The 14,422-nt window shown below is 37.7% G+C and overlaps 1 protein-coding gene across 1 annotated transcript in view; it reads right to left on the bottom strand.

Annotated features, from left to right (window-relative positions):
* Positions 1 to 14,422, bottom strand: part of LOC133645136 (glycine receptor subunit beta-like) — a 103,000-nt gene that overhangs the window by 68,576 nt on the left and 20,002 nt on the right. Inside the window, exon 2 of the mRNA XM_062039970.1 lies at positions 8,659 to 8,797. Coding sequence (XP_061895954.1) covers positions 8,659 to 8,797 — 139 coding nt within the window. The remainder of the gene's footprint in view (positions 1 to 8,658; positions 8,798 to 14,422) is intronic.

Below are 14,422 nucleotides of genomic sequence, written 5' to 3'. Positions count from 1 at the left end.
CGTTTATACTGAAGTCTGATAAAGATCACATTTTGCTTGCAGTGTAAACAGTCAGCCACTTTGGCCTGCAGTGTAAATCTAGTCTAATTGTACAGGCTATGTTATAGATTGCACATGTTGTTTGACATCAGGCCGTAGGTGATGCCAAAAAACAATTATCACGCCACTTTGACTTAAAGACAGCATATGTCTATTCCCCATGGTTAATAATAGATACATTATATTCCCATAGGGTTCAATATGATGTGGGTCCACCTTTTGCAGCTATTACAGCTTCAACTCTTCTGGGAAGGCTGTCCACAAGGTTGCGGAATGTGTTTATAGGAATTTTCCACCATTTTCCAAAAGCGCATTGGTGAGGTCACACACTGAAGGCCTGGCTCTCAGTCTCCGTTCTAATTCATCTCAAAGGTGTTCTATCGAGTTCAGGTCGGGACTCTGTGCAGGCCAGTCCAGTTCATCCACACCAGACTCTGTCATCCATGTCTTTAGGGACCTTGCTTTGTGCACTGGTGCACAGTCACATTGGAAGAGGAAGGGGCCCGCTCCAAACTGTTCCCACAAGTTTGGGAGCATGAAATTGTCCAAAATGTTTTGGTATCCTGGAGCATTCAAAGTTCCTTTCACTGGAACTAAGGGGCCAAGCCCAACTCCTGAAAAACAACCCCATACCATAATTCATCCTCCACCAAATTTCACACTCACAATGCAGTCTGAAATGTAGCGTTCTCCTGGCAACCTCCAAACCCAGACTGGTCCATCAGATTGCCAGATGGAAAAGTGTGATTCATAATTCCAGAGAAGGCGTCTCCACTGCTCTAGAGTCCAGTGGCGACATGTTTTACACCACTGCATCCCACTCTTTGCATTGGACTTGGTGATGTATGGCTTAGATGCAGCTGCTCGGCCATGGAAACCCATTCCATGAAGCTCTCTGCGTACTGTACATGGGCTAAATTGGAAGGTCACATGAAGTGTGGAGTTCTGTAGCAACTGACTGTGCAGAAAGTCTTTGCACTATGCTGACCCCTCTCTGTCAGTTTACGTGGCCAACCACTTGGTGGCTGAGTTGCTGTTGTTCCCAAACTCTTACATTTTATTATAATAAAGCCAACAGTTGATTTTGGAATATTTAGGAGTGATGAAATTTCAGAACTGGATTAGTTGCACAGGTGGCATCCTATGACAGTTCCACGCTGGAAATCACTGAGAGCGGCCCATTCTTTCACAAATGTTTGTAGAAACAGTCTCCATGCCTAAGTGCTTGTTCTCTGTTTGGCTCATTTCACTTCATCAAACCTTTTCTAACATTCTACACAACAAAAATAATTTTAAAAAGTGTATACCTCGTGCTGATATCATATTGAATCAATATCGGTATTGGCCAACACGCAAGGTTCAAATATGGGTATCGTACTGGAACAACCCGACTAAAATGTTTCCTGATTTACATGATCCATGAGTCGCATTGATTTGATAGATTGAAACACAGCACATCTTTTCCCACTTAAGCCTGCTGAAAAACTGTTTTTTGGGTTGTGTTTTTTTTTTTTTTTTTGCAAAAAGATAGCAAGTGTAACATGAAGCGTGAGGATGTTTGGATGTGGCGGAGGCGGAGAGGCAGAGCACGTCTGGCAGGAGACAAGAGAAGAAAAAGCCTTCCCTGTGGGTGGTGATGAAACCTCCTGCCAAAGAATTTCCCCTTCTCAAAGCACTTTACATATCATTATAAGAACGTTATCCTGCACTGAGGACCGGTTTGAGCGCTCCGCAGGAATGTTGCGCAGTGTGTGTGTGTTTGCTGCGCGGCTGCCATGATCAAAGTGAAACATAATTCCCATCCGATAAACCTCTTTTTCCCCCCCTTTGCCTCTCTCTTCCAACAAGCACTGCAGCTAAACTGCAACCGAGTGGCTCCTTGCGTCCACAAAGCACTTCTGAAACATGTCAGACATTTCCAACACCAGCACTGCGTTTGTTATTTTTCTCTTTTGTCCTTAGACATTTGATACCATTTAAGGAAGCGGTGAAGGCAGTGTTCCAATATACTGTGTATACAGTATATATCGACTCTATGGGCCTGTCAGGGCATTGATGTTCATTTAGCTTTGGGAAATGTATTGGCCGCTTTAGTCCATCAAACAAAGTCTGGACAACTCTACCGACTCATCTGTTAGACTCACACTTCATTACAGTCAGCTAAGGAATGTGCTCTGTGGGCGCCAACTTGCACTGATGTTAAAAGCGCCACCTTAATGGAAATGATCTACAGTAGAGTCATGGTTGGGACTAAGGTTGTATGGTGTACCAGTATTAGTATGGTACCGCGATACTAATGAATCATATTCGGTACTATATCGCCTCTAAAAAGTACCGGTCCCCCACACCCCCGCGCCCCCGTCGTCGTCACGTCGTGTCATTGCTGGTTTACGAGCAGAGGAGCATGTTCGGCAGCGCACAATCACAGAGTACTTACAAGCAGACACAGTGTGTAGACAGAAAAGGGAGAACGGACGCATTTTGGCTTAAAAAGTAAAGATAAAGGTGAAGTTATAACACTGAAACGCACTAGGAAGAGGCATACTTGCCAACCTTGAGACCTCCAATATCGGGAGGTGGTGGGGGGGGGGGCGTGGTTAGGGGCGTGGTTAAGAGGAGAGTATATTTACAGCTAGAATTCACCAACTCAAGTATTTCATATATATATATATATATATATATATATATATATATATATATATATATATATATACGTATATATATATATATATATATAGTATAAATACTTGACTTTCAGTGAATTCTAGCTACATATATATATATATATATATATATATATATATATATATATATATATATATATATATATATATATATATATATATATATATATATATATATATATATATATATATATATATATATATATATATATATATATATATATATGTATATATGTGACGGTCCACAACTGTATGTGGCAAAATGCAGCTCCACACTGCTGTCGCTTCAACATATCACTGGCACCAGGTGGATTATGAATTTATTTTATTACAGTGTCCTGCAAATTGTGAGACTGTGAGTCCACTTGGGTCACGGGATTATCAATTGGAAGGCGTCACAGTTCTGAGCACTTCCCGCAGGTAAAGCACATACCACTTCTCGCCAGCAACAGGCGCTGTTGCAACACTTCATTCATAATTTAATCACGCATAATGAACGTCTGTTTCTACACCGTTACATATATATATATATATATATATATATATATATATATATATATATATATATATATATATATATATATATATATATATATATATATATATATATATATATATATATATATATACATATATATATTGATTTTATTATATAAATAAAAGAAATACTTGAATTTTAGTGTTCATTTATTTACACATATACACACACACACAAACAACAACTAATCTACTCATTTTCGTACTTGAAAGGACAATGCTTTGTTAAGGGTTGAATTGTCCATCATCTTTCTATTCTCTGTCACTATTTTTCTAACCATGCTGAACACCCTCTCTGATGATGCATTGCTGTGTGGCACACACAAAAGTGCTTTCATCAAATGCACGAGAGTGTGGAATCTTCCATCTCTCCCTAGCATGGCCCAAAACCGGTCAATCTTTGCTTCCTGGGGAAGATCTTCCCTGGCAAGCAATTGGTACTCCAGTACTTGTACCCGGAGGCTGGTCAGGTCCAATCGCAGCTGCGGCAGACTTTTTTTTGGGGGGGCGTGGCCTCCAGCTCCGGCTGAATACCGGGAGTTTGTCGGGAGAAAATCTCTGTCGGGAGGTTGTCGGGAGAGGCGCTGAATATCGGGATTCTCCCACTAAAAACGGGAGGGTTGGCAAGTATGGGAAGAGGTGCTTTAAGACATGGCTAGCTAGCTAGCGGCTAAAGTTAATCCGCAGTCTGCAGTGTTGTAGCTACTTCTAAATCACTAATCCTCGCCTCCATGGCGACAAATAAAGTACGTTTCTTACAAGTGTCACTGCAGGACGAGGAATAGATAAACATGCTACACTACACACCGTAGCTCACCGCTAATGACGCAGTTCATGAATGTAAACAGATGCCATGGGTGGATCTACACCTGACATCCACTGTGATGATCTCGTCCATAATTTTTTTAAGTACCACTGATAGTCACACACACACATAGGTGTGGTGAAATTACCCTCTGCATTTGACCCATCCCCTTGTTCCACCCTCTTGGAGGTGAGGGGAGCAGTGAGCAGCAGCGGTGGCCGCGCCCGGGAATCATTTTGGTGATTTGACCCCCAATTCCAACCCTGGGTCCCTGTTTTATAGTCTTTGGTATGACTCGGCCGGGGTTTGAACTCACAACCTACCGATCTCAGGGCGGACACTCTAACCACGAGGCCACTGAGCAGGTTATAGTATATACTAATATACTAATACTACTATGATTACATCGATATTTTTTAGCATCACAAAATCTTCTTTCGTTTTCTTAAAATGTATATTATGTTTATAAACTCATGAGGACTTTGAATATGATCAATGTATGATCCTGTAACGACTTGGTATCGGATCGATACCTAAATTTGTAGTATCATCCAAAACTAATGTAAAGCATCCAAACAACAGAAGAATAAGTGATTATTACATTTTAACAAAAATGTAGATAGAACATGTTAAAAGAGAAAGTAAGCCGATATTAACAGTAAATGAACAAGTAGATTAACAATCAATTTTCTACCACTTGTCCTTATTAATTTTGACAAAATAATAGAATGGAAAATGACACAATATGTTACTGCATATGTCAGCAGACTAATTAGGAGCCTTTGTTTGTTTACTTACTACTAAAAGACAAGTTGTCTAGTATGTTCACTATTTTATTTAAGGACTTAACTGCAATAAGAAACATATGTTTAATGTACCCTAAGATTTTTTGGTAAAATAAAGCCAATAATGCAATTTTTTGTGGTCCCCTTTATTTAGAAAAGTATTGAAAAGTACCGAAAAGTATCTAAATACATTTTAGTACCGGAACCGGTACCAAAATATTGGTATCGGGACAACACTAGTTGGCATATACGCTGCATCGTTGTCACAGTATTGCAGTTTTTTAATGAACTATTAAATTAAGTACGCAAACGTAACTGCGGCCCGTTAGAAATGGTGTGTGATCGGTGAATTACTCTGTTGCCAGCCAGAAATGCCAAAGACAGAAGCAGTAGGAATGGAAGTAGAGTTTTAGAGTGATTCAGAACTTATACCTAAATGATACATAAATAAACCATAAGTCACTCACAACATTCTAGGGATGTAACAATAAAAATGTCATATCACAGTTAATGTGAGCAAAATTATCATTATTATTGTGGTATTGTTGGATGTGCTCAAAAATGTAAACAATCTTTTAACAACATTGTATTTTTTTTTTAAAACAATAACTGAAATAAATACTGTAGACAAACAATATATTTTCTTGGCAAAAGAAACATCCATTATTGTTCTGGCTTTTTAAGAGAACGTTTGTATATGTTTATTGTCTTCCAGTTTGAATTTGTAAACGTTTTATTGATGAAGTCTGATAAAATGTTATTGATGAAGACAAATTGAGTGTTCACTTGGCTTCATTTCTGGTTTATCTGACATCCCGTGAGTTCACTTCCTGTGTTTGTGTTAATAAAGTTGTTCAAATAAAAACATCTTTGCTTGATGGATTGTCAGCGCATTAAACATACAAGTATTATTATGGTGTGTGTATAAGGTAAGACATTATCTCGCGTTTTGTTTCGCAAACTTTTCAACTTTTCTGACCTTCTGGTACCTGCTGATCTGTATTTGGGATCTGCATATATTCTGAAAAATTGTGTGCCTTTGTATTCCGTGTCGATAAGCTTCCTCTTTTTCTGTATCTTCTTGTTATGGGACATTCATCCTCCACTGTTGCCATTTCTAATATAAAGTAGTGTAAAGTTCTTACTTATATCTGTCAGTAAACTCGCCATGAAAGCGCTAAAACATACCGGTGTAGTGAGTTTACATTATTCACCCAAGGAACTTTAGTTATTAGAGAGTTGCGGTCGGACGGTTTTTCACGGGACACATTTCTGGTGGTGTTGTTTCCGGATGAGGAGATGCTGCTCCGTTATTGATTTAAATAAAGTCTAAATGTCATTAAAACGGCGCATCCGGAAGCGACTGTCAGAAAGCGGCTTGAAGATGATGTGTAAAACATCATCAATGCAACATTTTGACCAAAGAACCACCATTACATGTTATTTAGACCACAAGGAAGTGTTTTCAATTTAGAAAAAAATAATAATGATAATATGACTCCTTTAATGCACCCTATAATCCGGTCCGCTTTATATATGAAAAAAATAGACCATTCATTGGCCCCTTATAATCCGGTGCGCCCTATGGTTTGGAAAATACGGTACTATGTTATTTGTTTTAAAATGAAGAGTTTGTGCAACAGGCTTCCGTAGTTAGTCAGCACGCACACACAGTTTGGTGAATATATCCCTGTAATTACAAATACACTTGCTATCTCATGTCAATTTTGTTACGTTAAAATATCAATTGACAAACATTTATACAGGTTTGCACAGCTAATATTCTTTAGCCTGTAATTGCGCTGGTCCATTGCATCAGATAACATACACAAGGCGCGGGAGGCAACCTTAATCTGGTTTAATTGCAGTGTTTCCCACACATTCATTTATTTGTGGCGGCCCGCCACGAAAGAATTAAGGCCGCCACAAACATTTTTTTTTTAATTATTATTATTATTATTATTATTTTTTTTTTTATTATTATTATTTTTTTTGTCCTGTCCAGCTTCTCAGGCAAATCATATAGTTGATGTAGATGCCCATATCGGCTGTTCAGATTTACTTTACAAAAGAGAAGTGTAGGATCAAGATTTTTGGAGCTCTTTGTTCAGTGGATCAGATGTTTGATGAAGCTTTGTGTCTATCTACCACCACTACTGTTTTCTGTTTATTTGTTACTGACTGTGGCAGGACACCTCTGCCTCTGTTTCACTTTATGTTGCTGGTAAATAATATGGTTGTAGTAGTAGGCTAAAGTTAAATTATTTAGTATGCACTAATTAAAGGGGCAGAGCTTTAAGAGACATTTTAGCTTTTATATTTTTATAAGATATATTTTTTGTAAGAACCACAATTAATAAATATATTTCAGTGAATAACTTATTGTTCAAATCTGTATATAAATATGTACATATAGTGTTGTAATTATATTGTAAAATGGATGGATTGATGGACGTTTAAAACAAAACTGTTGTTATTAATTAGTAAGTATACATTTTTTGAGCCTTTTTAGAGAAAATCATATCATTGTAGTAAATTATGCAAATTACTCGATGGTGTCATTGTGACCACGCCCATAGCCACGCCCCCACCGCCACAGGTATCTTGGCAGTTTATGGGAAATACTGAATTGTATTGCTTTTTTTTGTATTGTTGATTTAACATGATTCCTACATGTAAGTGCACTTCATATGTATAATAATATACTTTCCTTTGTTTGCTTAGTTTACTTATTTGGCAAACTAAATTCCAACATTCAGGGAGGGCATAATAATATGTCAATAAACCAGGGGTGTACAAAGTGTACATTGTAGTAATAAAATAAACCACAACAATTAAAAACCAACACAATACAATATATATTTTAATAATAATTACTAATAACACATATTTAAATATATGTATGAAATTTGTCGAGCCTTTTTAAAGAAAATATATGCATCATCGCAGATTATGCAAATGATGTGATGTCGCCATATTGACACCACCCTGGCCACGTCCCATCCGCCACAAGTACACACTACCGTTCAAAAGTTTGGGGTCACATTGAAATGTCCTTATTTTTGAAGGAAAAGCACTGTACATTTAACTAGTCTTAACTTTAAAGAAATACACTCTATACATTGCTAATGTGGTAAATGACTATTCTAGCTGCAAATGTATGGTTTTTGGTGCAATATCTACATAGGTGTATAGAGGCCCATTTCCAGCAACTATCACTCCAGTGTTCTAATGGTACAATGTGTTTGCTCATTGGCTCAGAAGGCTAATTGATGATTAGAAAACCCTTGTGCAATCATGTTCACACATCTGAAAACACTTTAGCTCGTTACAGAAGCTACAAAACTGACCTTCCTTTGAGCAGATTGAGTTTCTGGAGCATCACATTTGTGGGGTCAATTAAACGCTCAAAATGGCCAGAAAAAGAGAACTTTCATCTGAAACTCGACAGTCTATTCTTGTTCTTAGAAATTAAGGCTGAAACAAAAAATTGTTTGGGTGACCCCAAACTTTTGAACGGTAGTGTACGTGAGAAATACGGTACTAACAGTCGAGTTTTACAGCGATTATCATTATTATATTTATGGTTACCTCCCTACAGTGTAGCCCTAAAACATGAAACATGTTCATCGTTGGAATAATCAGTCCACCTCTCATTTGCATGGACCTGTGATATTTTACTGTCCCAGAACATGTGTCTTTAAAAAACAGCTATGAGTACAATGCACCAAACATACAATAAGTTGGGAACGTCGGGAAATTTCCATTACCACGAAAACAATAACAAATTCTGCTGCTGTGTACTTACGATGGGCAATAAACCTGCTGCCCCTTCTTTTTCCCCTTCTTGGTGCCCTTTTCTTTGGCAGATGCTCCCTGGAGGCAGACACAGAGGAGCACCAGGAAGAAGAATAGCCTCTTGATGCCCATCCTGGAGCGAGTGGAGCCTGGGGCGTGAAAAAATAAATAAAAACAACAATTCAAAGGGATGTTCTAGGGCCAGAAATCAAGATGTTTTGCAAGTCATAAACTTTAGTGTCGCACATGAGCTGGGATGTATACCGTGTACCGGTATTTTTTGGTACCGGTTTCTAATTGGGTCTGTCTAGACTAATGATAATGCTATCAGTATTGGTTTCATCCAGCTGATCGTTGTAATTATGACACGCGGTCACATTCAGTTCGAGTGCCGCTACTGAGCACGGGTAGATGATAATCAGCTTGGAATAATCACAAATAAGGAAGCAACACCACACAAAAGTTTGTAACACAACAATATTTCCTTCTAGTGTCAGGTTCAAACACTGATGACATCTATTAAACAGACAAGAAGCAAGGAATCATACAGAGACAGAGTTCAATTTGGCTCAATGAGGAGAGACGTTTTGGGCTGTACTCTTAGTTACAGATCCAACCTACGCTCTAAGGTCCAGACCCACGTGCTCCTATTTTTATTTGGGAGGTCCCTGGTTACATCACTGAGGCTGCTTCTGAAGGAAGGGGGGTAATTTCAGCAGCCCCAGTTGGACGCAATATATGATTATTCAGAATTTCAAATGTGCTGACACTTGTGATATCGCCCTGTCTCTGCTTTGTCTGCGTCACAGTACTCGATGTTCTGGACAAAAACACTGATATGAGTCGACTCGCAATTTTGGATTTGCAAGTTGTCCCTTTGCACAGACAGAAAAGTACAACTTCAGCACAATTGATAATGGGTTGTACTTGTATAGCGCTGTTCTACCTTCAAGGTACTCAAAGCGCTTTGACAGTATTTCCACATTTACCCATTCACACACACATTCACACACTGATAATAACTATAGCAACGGCCTTTAAGCATAAGAGTTGTGTGATAACTTACACATAATTATTCTAACACCTAGTCCCCAAAGTCACGCACGATAAGTAAGCGTTAGTGTCAGTTTGAAGTGACTGCCACTACGGCTCTTCATCAACCCACCCGTCCTCTAAACGATCCACTAATCCACAGGCCAATATCAATCCACTCAAAAAAGTGAATAATTTAAATGATTACTTGGTGTTTTAATTTATAAAATGCACTAATCCACAGGCCAATATCAATCCACTCAAAAAGTGAATAATTTAAATGATTACTTGGTTTTTTAATTTATAAAATGCACACACGACACATACTTGTATAAGTCAGTGGCTGTCAACACTGGCTTCCGGCTCGTCACTCAAAAAGGTCCATGTACAACATAAACACAAATAACAATTCCTATTGTTACAAAACACACACCCACCTAAAATGCCAATTAATTGTACTGACTTATATTATATAATTGTTGTAAGATACCATGTTAAAGGTTTGTGAATGAACATGAATACTATACATTACTATTATTTTACTTTATTATGTTATTACTAGGGATGATACTCGAAACCGGTTTTCCCGGTTGTTCGATAAGAAAAGAACCGAGTCCTCGGACTCGAATCTCTTTTTGAGAACTGGTACAAGTTATCGAGACCACTATAGTAAAGAAAAAGAGTTGGTTCTTTATTCGAATCCCTGGGAACGAATCCCGTCCCGACAAGAAATGGCATCACGTAGCTCAGTCATTAGGTGCAGATAGCGAAAGCAGGAAAACAATGGACGGGAAAAAGCGCTCCAAGGTGTAATAAAGTTCAAAACAAAAGGTATAATCCAATGAATAACTTTACTGAGAGATTTGAGCAGGGTACAAACACATGAAGAACACTTTTACGACCAACCGGAAACATAGCAACCAGGCTAGCAAAGCACCTCCTTTACGGCAGCTGTTGCAACGTTCTTAAAGCAACCGCAGCACATACATATATATACAACATATATGACATCTCCCTTTTTAAACTTTTGTTTTTCTTTCCTTGTAAACAAAACAAAATCACACTGTATATGTGTTGTCTGTCTAATTATAAATAATGCAGACGAGGCGTGTTGGCTGAGTTCTTGACGTTTACTTTCATAGCGTGCTCATTCTTAGCTGCCGGGTGACGATATGCAACAACACTTTTCGGGGCTACCGCGCATGCTCGTCACTCCCGTTGCATGCTGGGTAGTGTAGTTGTTATATTCCCTAGCTCATAACATTTTTCCCCCTATAAAGAAATAATGTTAACTCAAAGTGTATTTCTTTTTTTAGCTTTAACTTTTCATTTTTTACCATTGTATCCACATTTGCAAAGAAATGTTCTCTTCATAGAATGTTATTTCAATAAAGAAATAAAGTGCAAAAATGTCAAAGCATCATAACAAACAGTTATGTCAAATAGCAGCAGAATTGCACTTTTTGGAGAGCTGTATTTTTTTCAGTTTTGTGCCCAAGGGACTGATTTTATTTAACACTATATTATTATTTATACACCTATAGTGATCACAGAGACAGCTTGTTTTTGTGTTACTGTATATATTTGTTTTTCTGAAAAATCCCACTTAATATACTTTGGGTAACAACAGTCAATATTTATTTATTTTATTTTATTTTTTAGGGGGGTAACAGTCAATATTTATTTATTTATTAGATTAAATTGTTTTCTTATATAATAAAAGTGAGCTTTTGTTAAACCAAATATTGTGTGTTTTTTTCCATATACAACAACCTATCTGGACTCGATAAGAGAATCGATAAGGAATCGGTTCGATAAGAGGATTCGATAATAGGCTCGAACTTGATAATTTCTTATCAAACATCATCCCTAGTTATTACTAATATTTTAAATGGATATAGTGAGTGTAGTTGTAATGAATAGAAACACAGTGTGTGGTCAATACAAAATGATGACATAACAATTTCATTAGACCTTGCAGTGCAAACACAGTTGAAATGTTTAAGACCTAAAAATATATAAATATAAAATACTTCCCTGCTGTGAGATGTTACATGATGTTGCTTGTGCACAACCCTATGTGCTAGTAAAAAATGCATTGTTTCACATCTTTATTTACGCAAATGACATAAAAGTATCAATAAGAGTACCGATGAATACCGGTATCGATAAGGAATATCTATATTGGTATCAGTATCGATAATATCCTAACGATGAGCTCACCAACAAATAGCAAATAAGTGTGAGAAATAAAAATGTGTATTGTCAACACAAAGCCTGGACTATGATGCTACATCACCTACGCTCATCCCCCTCCAAGCCCTCCTGCTAACCTGACCTTGACTTTTCCAACATTTTTTTTGTCCCCAACAATATTTGCATTATTATTAGATTATATTCAGCTCCCAAACCCTCCCTATCGCTCATTAATTGCCACTGTTCCCTCGCGATGAAGGAAGCTAACAAGTTAAATGCATCAAAAGACAATATACTGTAGGTTTAAGCCCTAAATATGCCTCACTCTCTTATTAAGAACATTTTCAATAATAAAATGTACAGGTACTCAACACTAATGAATGATAGCGAAAGATAATGGATACAACAGATAATATTTGTGTTACGGCCTTTTCTTCATGGTGGTTGCCAGGGTGGTGATGGTGATCAAAGGTGTTAGTGATGTGCGGATCGATACTGGCAACACCAGATATTTATGCTTTAATATCGACTCTCAAAGCAAAATATCAATACTTTTGCTATTTTAGTTACTTGAGATAAGGTCTATTATTAACAGGAACACTGTGTAAAGTAACTCGACCATTGAGATCTTGTCTAAATAAAATGCTATTAGTGGGAACTACCATAATTTCCGGACTATAAGCCGCACCTGACTATAAGCCGCACCAGCTAAATTTAGGGGAAAATACAGATTGCTCCATATATAAGCCGCACCCGACTATAAGCCGCAGGGTTTTGATGTGTAATTAGCGTAGTATATAGGGGTTCCTGCTACCACGGAGGGGATTGTCGGGACAGAGATGACTGTTTGGGAACGCAAAGCGTCCCATTTATTAACAATAAATCTTTCAATCATTCAATCAAACTTTCACATCTTTGACATGGCGAACAGCATTCGTGCAGAGTACAAATAATACAACGGTGCAAAGTAATACAAAGTGCTCGCCTGTACGTTATTAAAATAACCAGCCTACCGGTATATGAAAAGTCAGTCTTTAATCATTGTGTCATCGTCTTCCTCCTGCGTACTAAAACCACCGAAATCCTCTTCGTCGGTGTCGGAGAAGAACATGCCGTATATAAGCCGCACCCTTGTATAAGCCGCAGGGACCAGAAGGAGGGGAAAAAGTAGCGGCTTATAGTCCGGAAATGACGGTACTTTTTCTTCCGCCCAGGTAAGTATGTAATGTGCTCGATCATTCAGTCTGTCGGTCTGTGTTGAAACTATATATACTTACAGTATATGACACTATACTAAAATAACATAGGCAAAAAAGCCTTGATTTATTCAGGTAAGGTTTCCTAAATAATTGATTATCTGGGTCTGTGATTCTTAAACTGTGGTACGCCAAAGAAGTCTGTAAATATATACTGTATATGGAGTATCATTGTTGATGTTTGTGCATTGTGGCCAAAAATATTATATATACCTGTATATAAAAACACTCTGCCTTGTTTTTAATGAATACTTAGGTCTACTACACTACTTCTCTTTAGGTCATTATGGTGATACTTGGAGGGCCAAGTGTTTTCTGAGGTGGTACTTGGTGGAAAAAAGTTGAAGCAACCACTGATCTCGGTGTCAATAAATTATACACAGCAATTGCAATAAAATCGCCATTGTTAAACTGTATTTGTTCAAGAAAATGACTGGCAATTAAAATGAGTCACTCAGTATTATAAAACAGCAAGTGTACGTATCATTGTATTGTAGGCTATTTGGAGACACTTCATACAGAGAGAATAAATAATATTCAATGCAGAATAACCCTATTGTTTGTTTCGCTCTACCATTTTATACCATTTGAAGATCATTCCTCAAGAGCAGCAACAAATAAAATGCACTACTTTTTAAATCTTACCTGACACATTAGATCTATTTGCACAAAGTATCGGTATCGGATGCGTATCACCAAATCAGCCTGAATTTTACTCCGTTTCGGTTCAGAAAGAAGATCCGTGGTATCGTACATCACCAGACTGCATAATCCACACCGCTTGCCTGTTGCCCGGACGATTTATGATACATTTTTATTTTGTGTTAACTTTGCTGCAAGTACTGAGGTCCGATTGTAACAAAGTTGATTGTAGAAGCTAAAATGGCGCGTCCGTAGGTACAGTGGTGGTCAAAAGTTGACATACACTTGTAAAGAACATGATGTCATGGCTGTCTTGAGTTTCCAATCATTTCTACAACTCTTATTTTTTTGTGATAGAGTGATTGGAGCACATACTTGTTGGTCACAAAAAACATTCATGAAGTTTGCTTCTTTTATGAATTTATTATGGGTCTACTGAAAATGTGAGCAAATATGCTGGGTCAAAAGTATACATACAGCAATGTTAATATTTGCTTACATGTCCCATGGCAAGTTTCACTGCAATAAGGTGCGTTCCTCAGAACATTCCTCCAGAAGGTCTTATCTTTGTCCATGTGATGTCAGATGAAACTAAAATGGAGCTGTTTGGCCACAATACCCAGCAATATTTTTGGAGGAGAAAAGGTG

This window comes from Entelurus aequoreus, linkage group LG28 (assembly GCF_033978785.1).
Source record: "Entelurus aequoreus isolate RoL-2023_Sb linkage group LG28, RoL_Eaeq_v1.1, whole genome shotgun sequence".
Classification (NCBI taxonomy): domain Eukaryota; kingdom Metazoa; phylum Chordata; class Actinopteri; order Syngnathiformes; family Syngnathidae; genus Entelurus; species Entelurus aequoreus.
The sequence above is the reverse complement of the archived record's forward strand: the minus strand, read 5'-3'. Positions and strand labels throughout refer to the sequence as shown.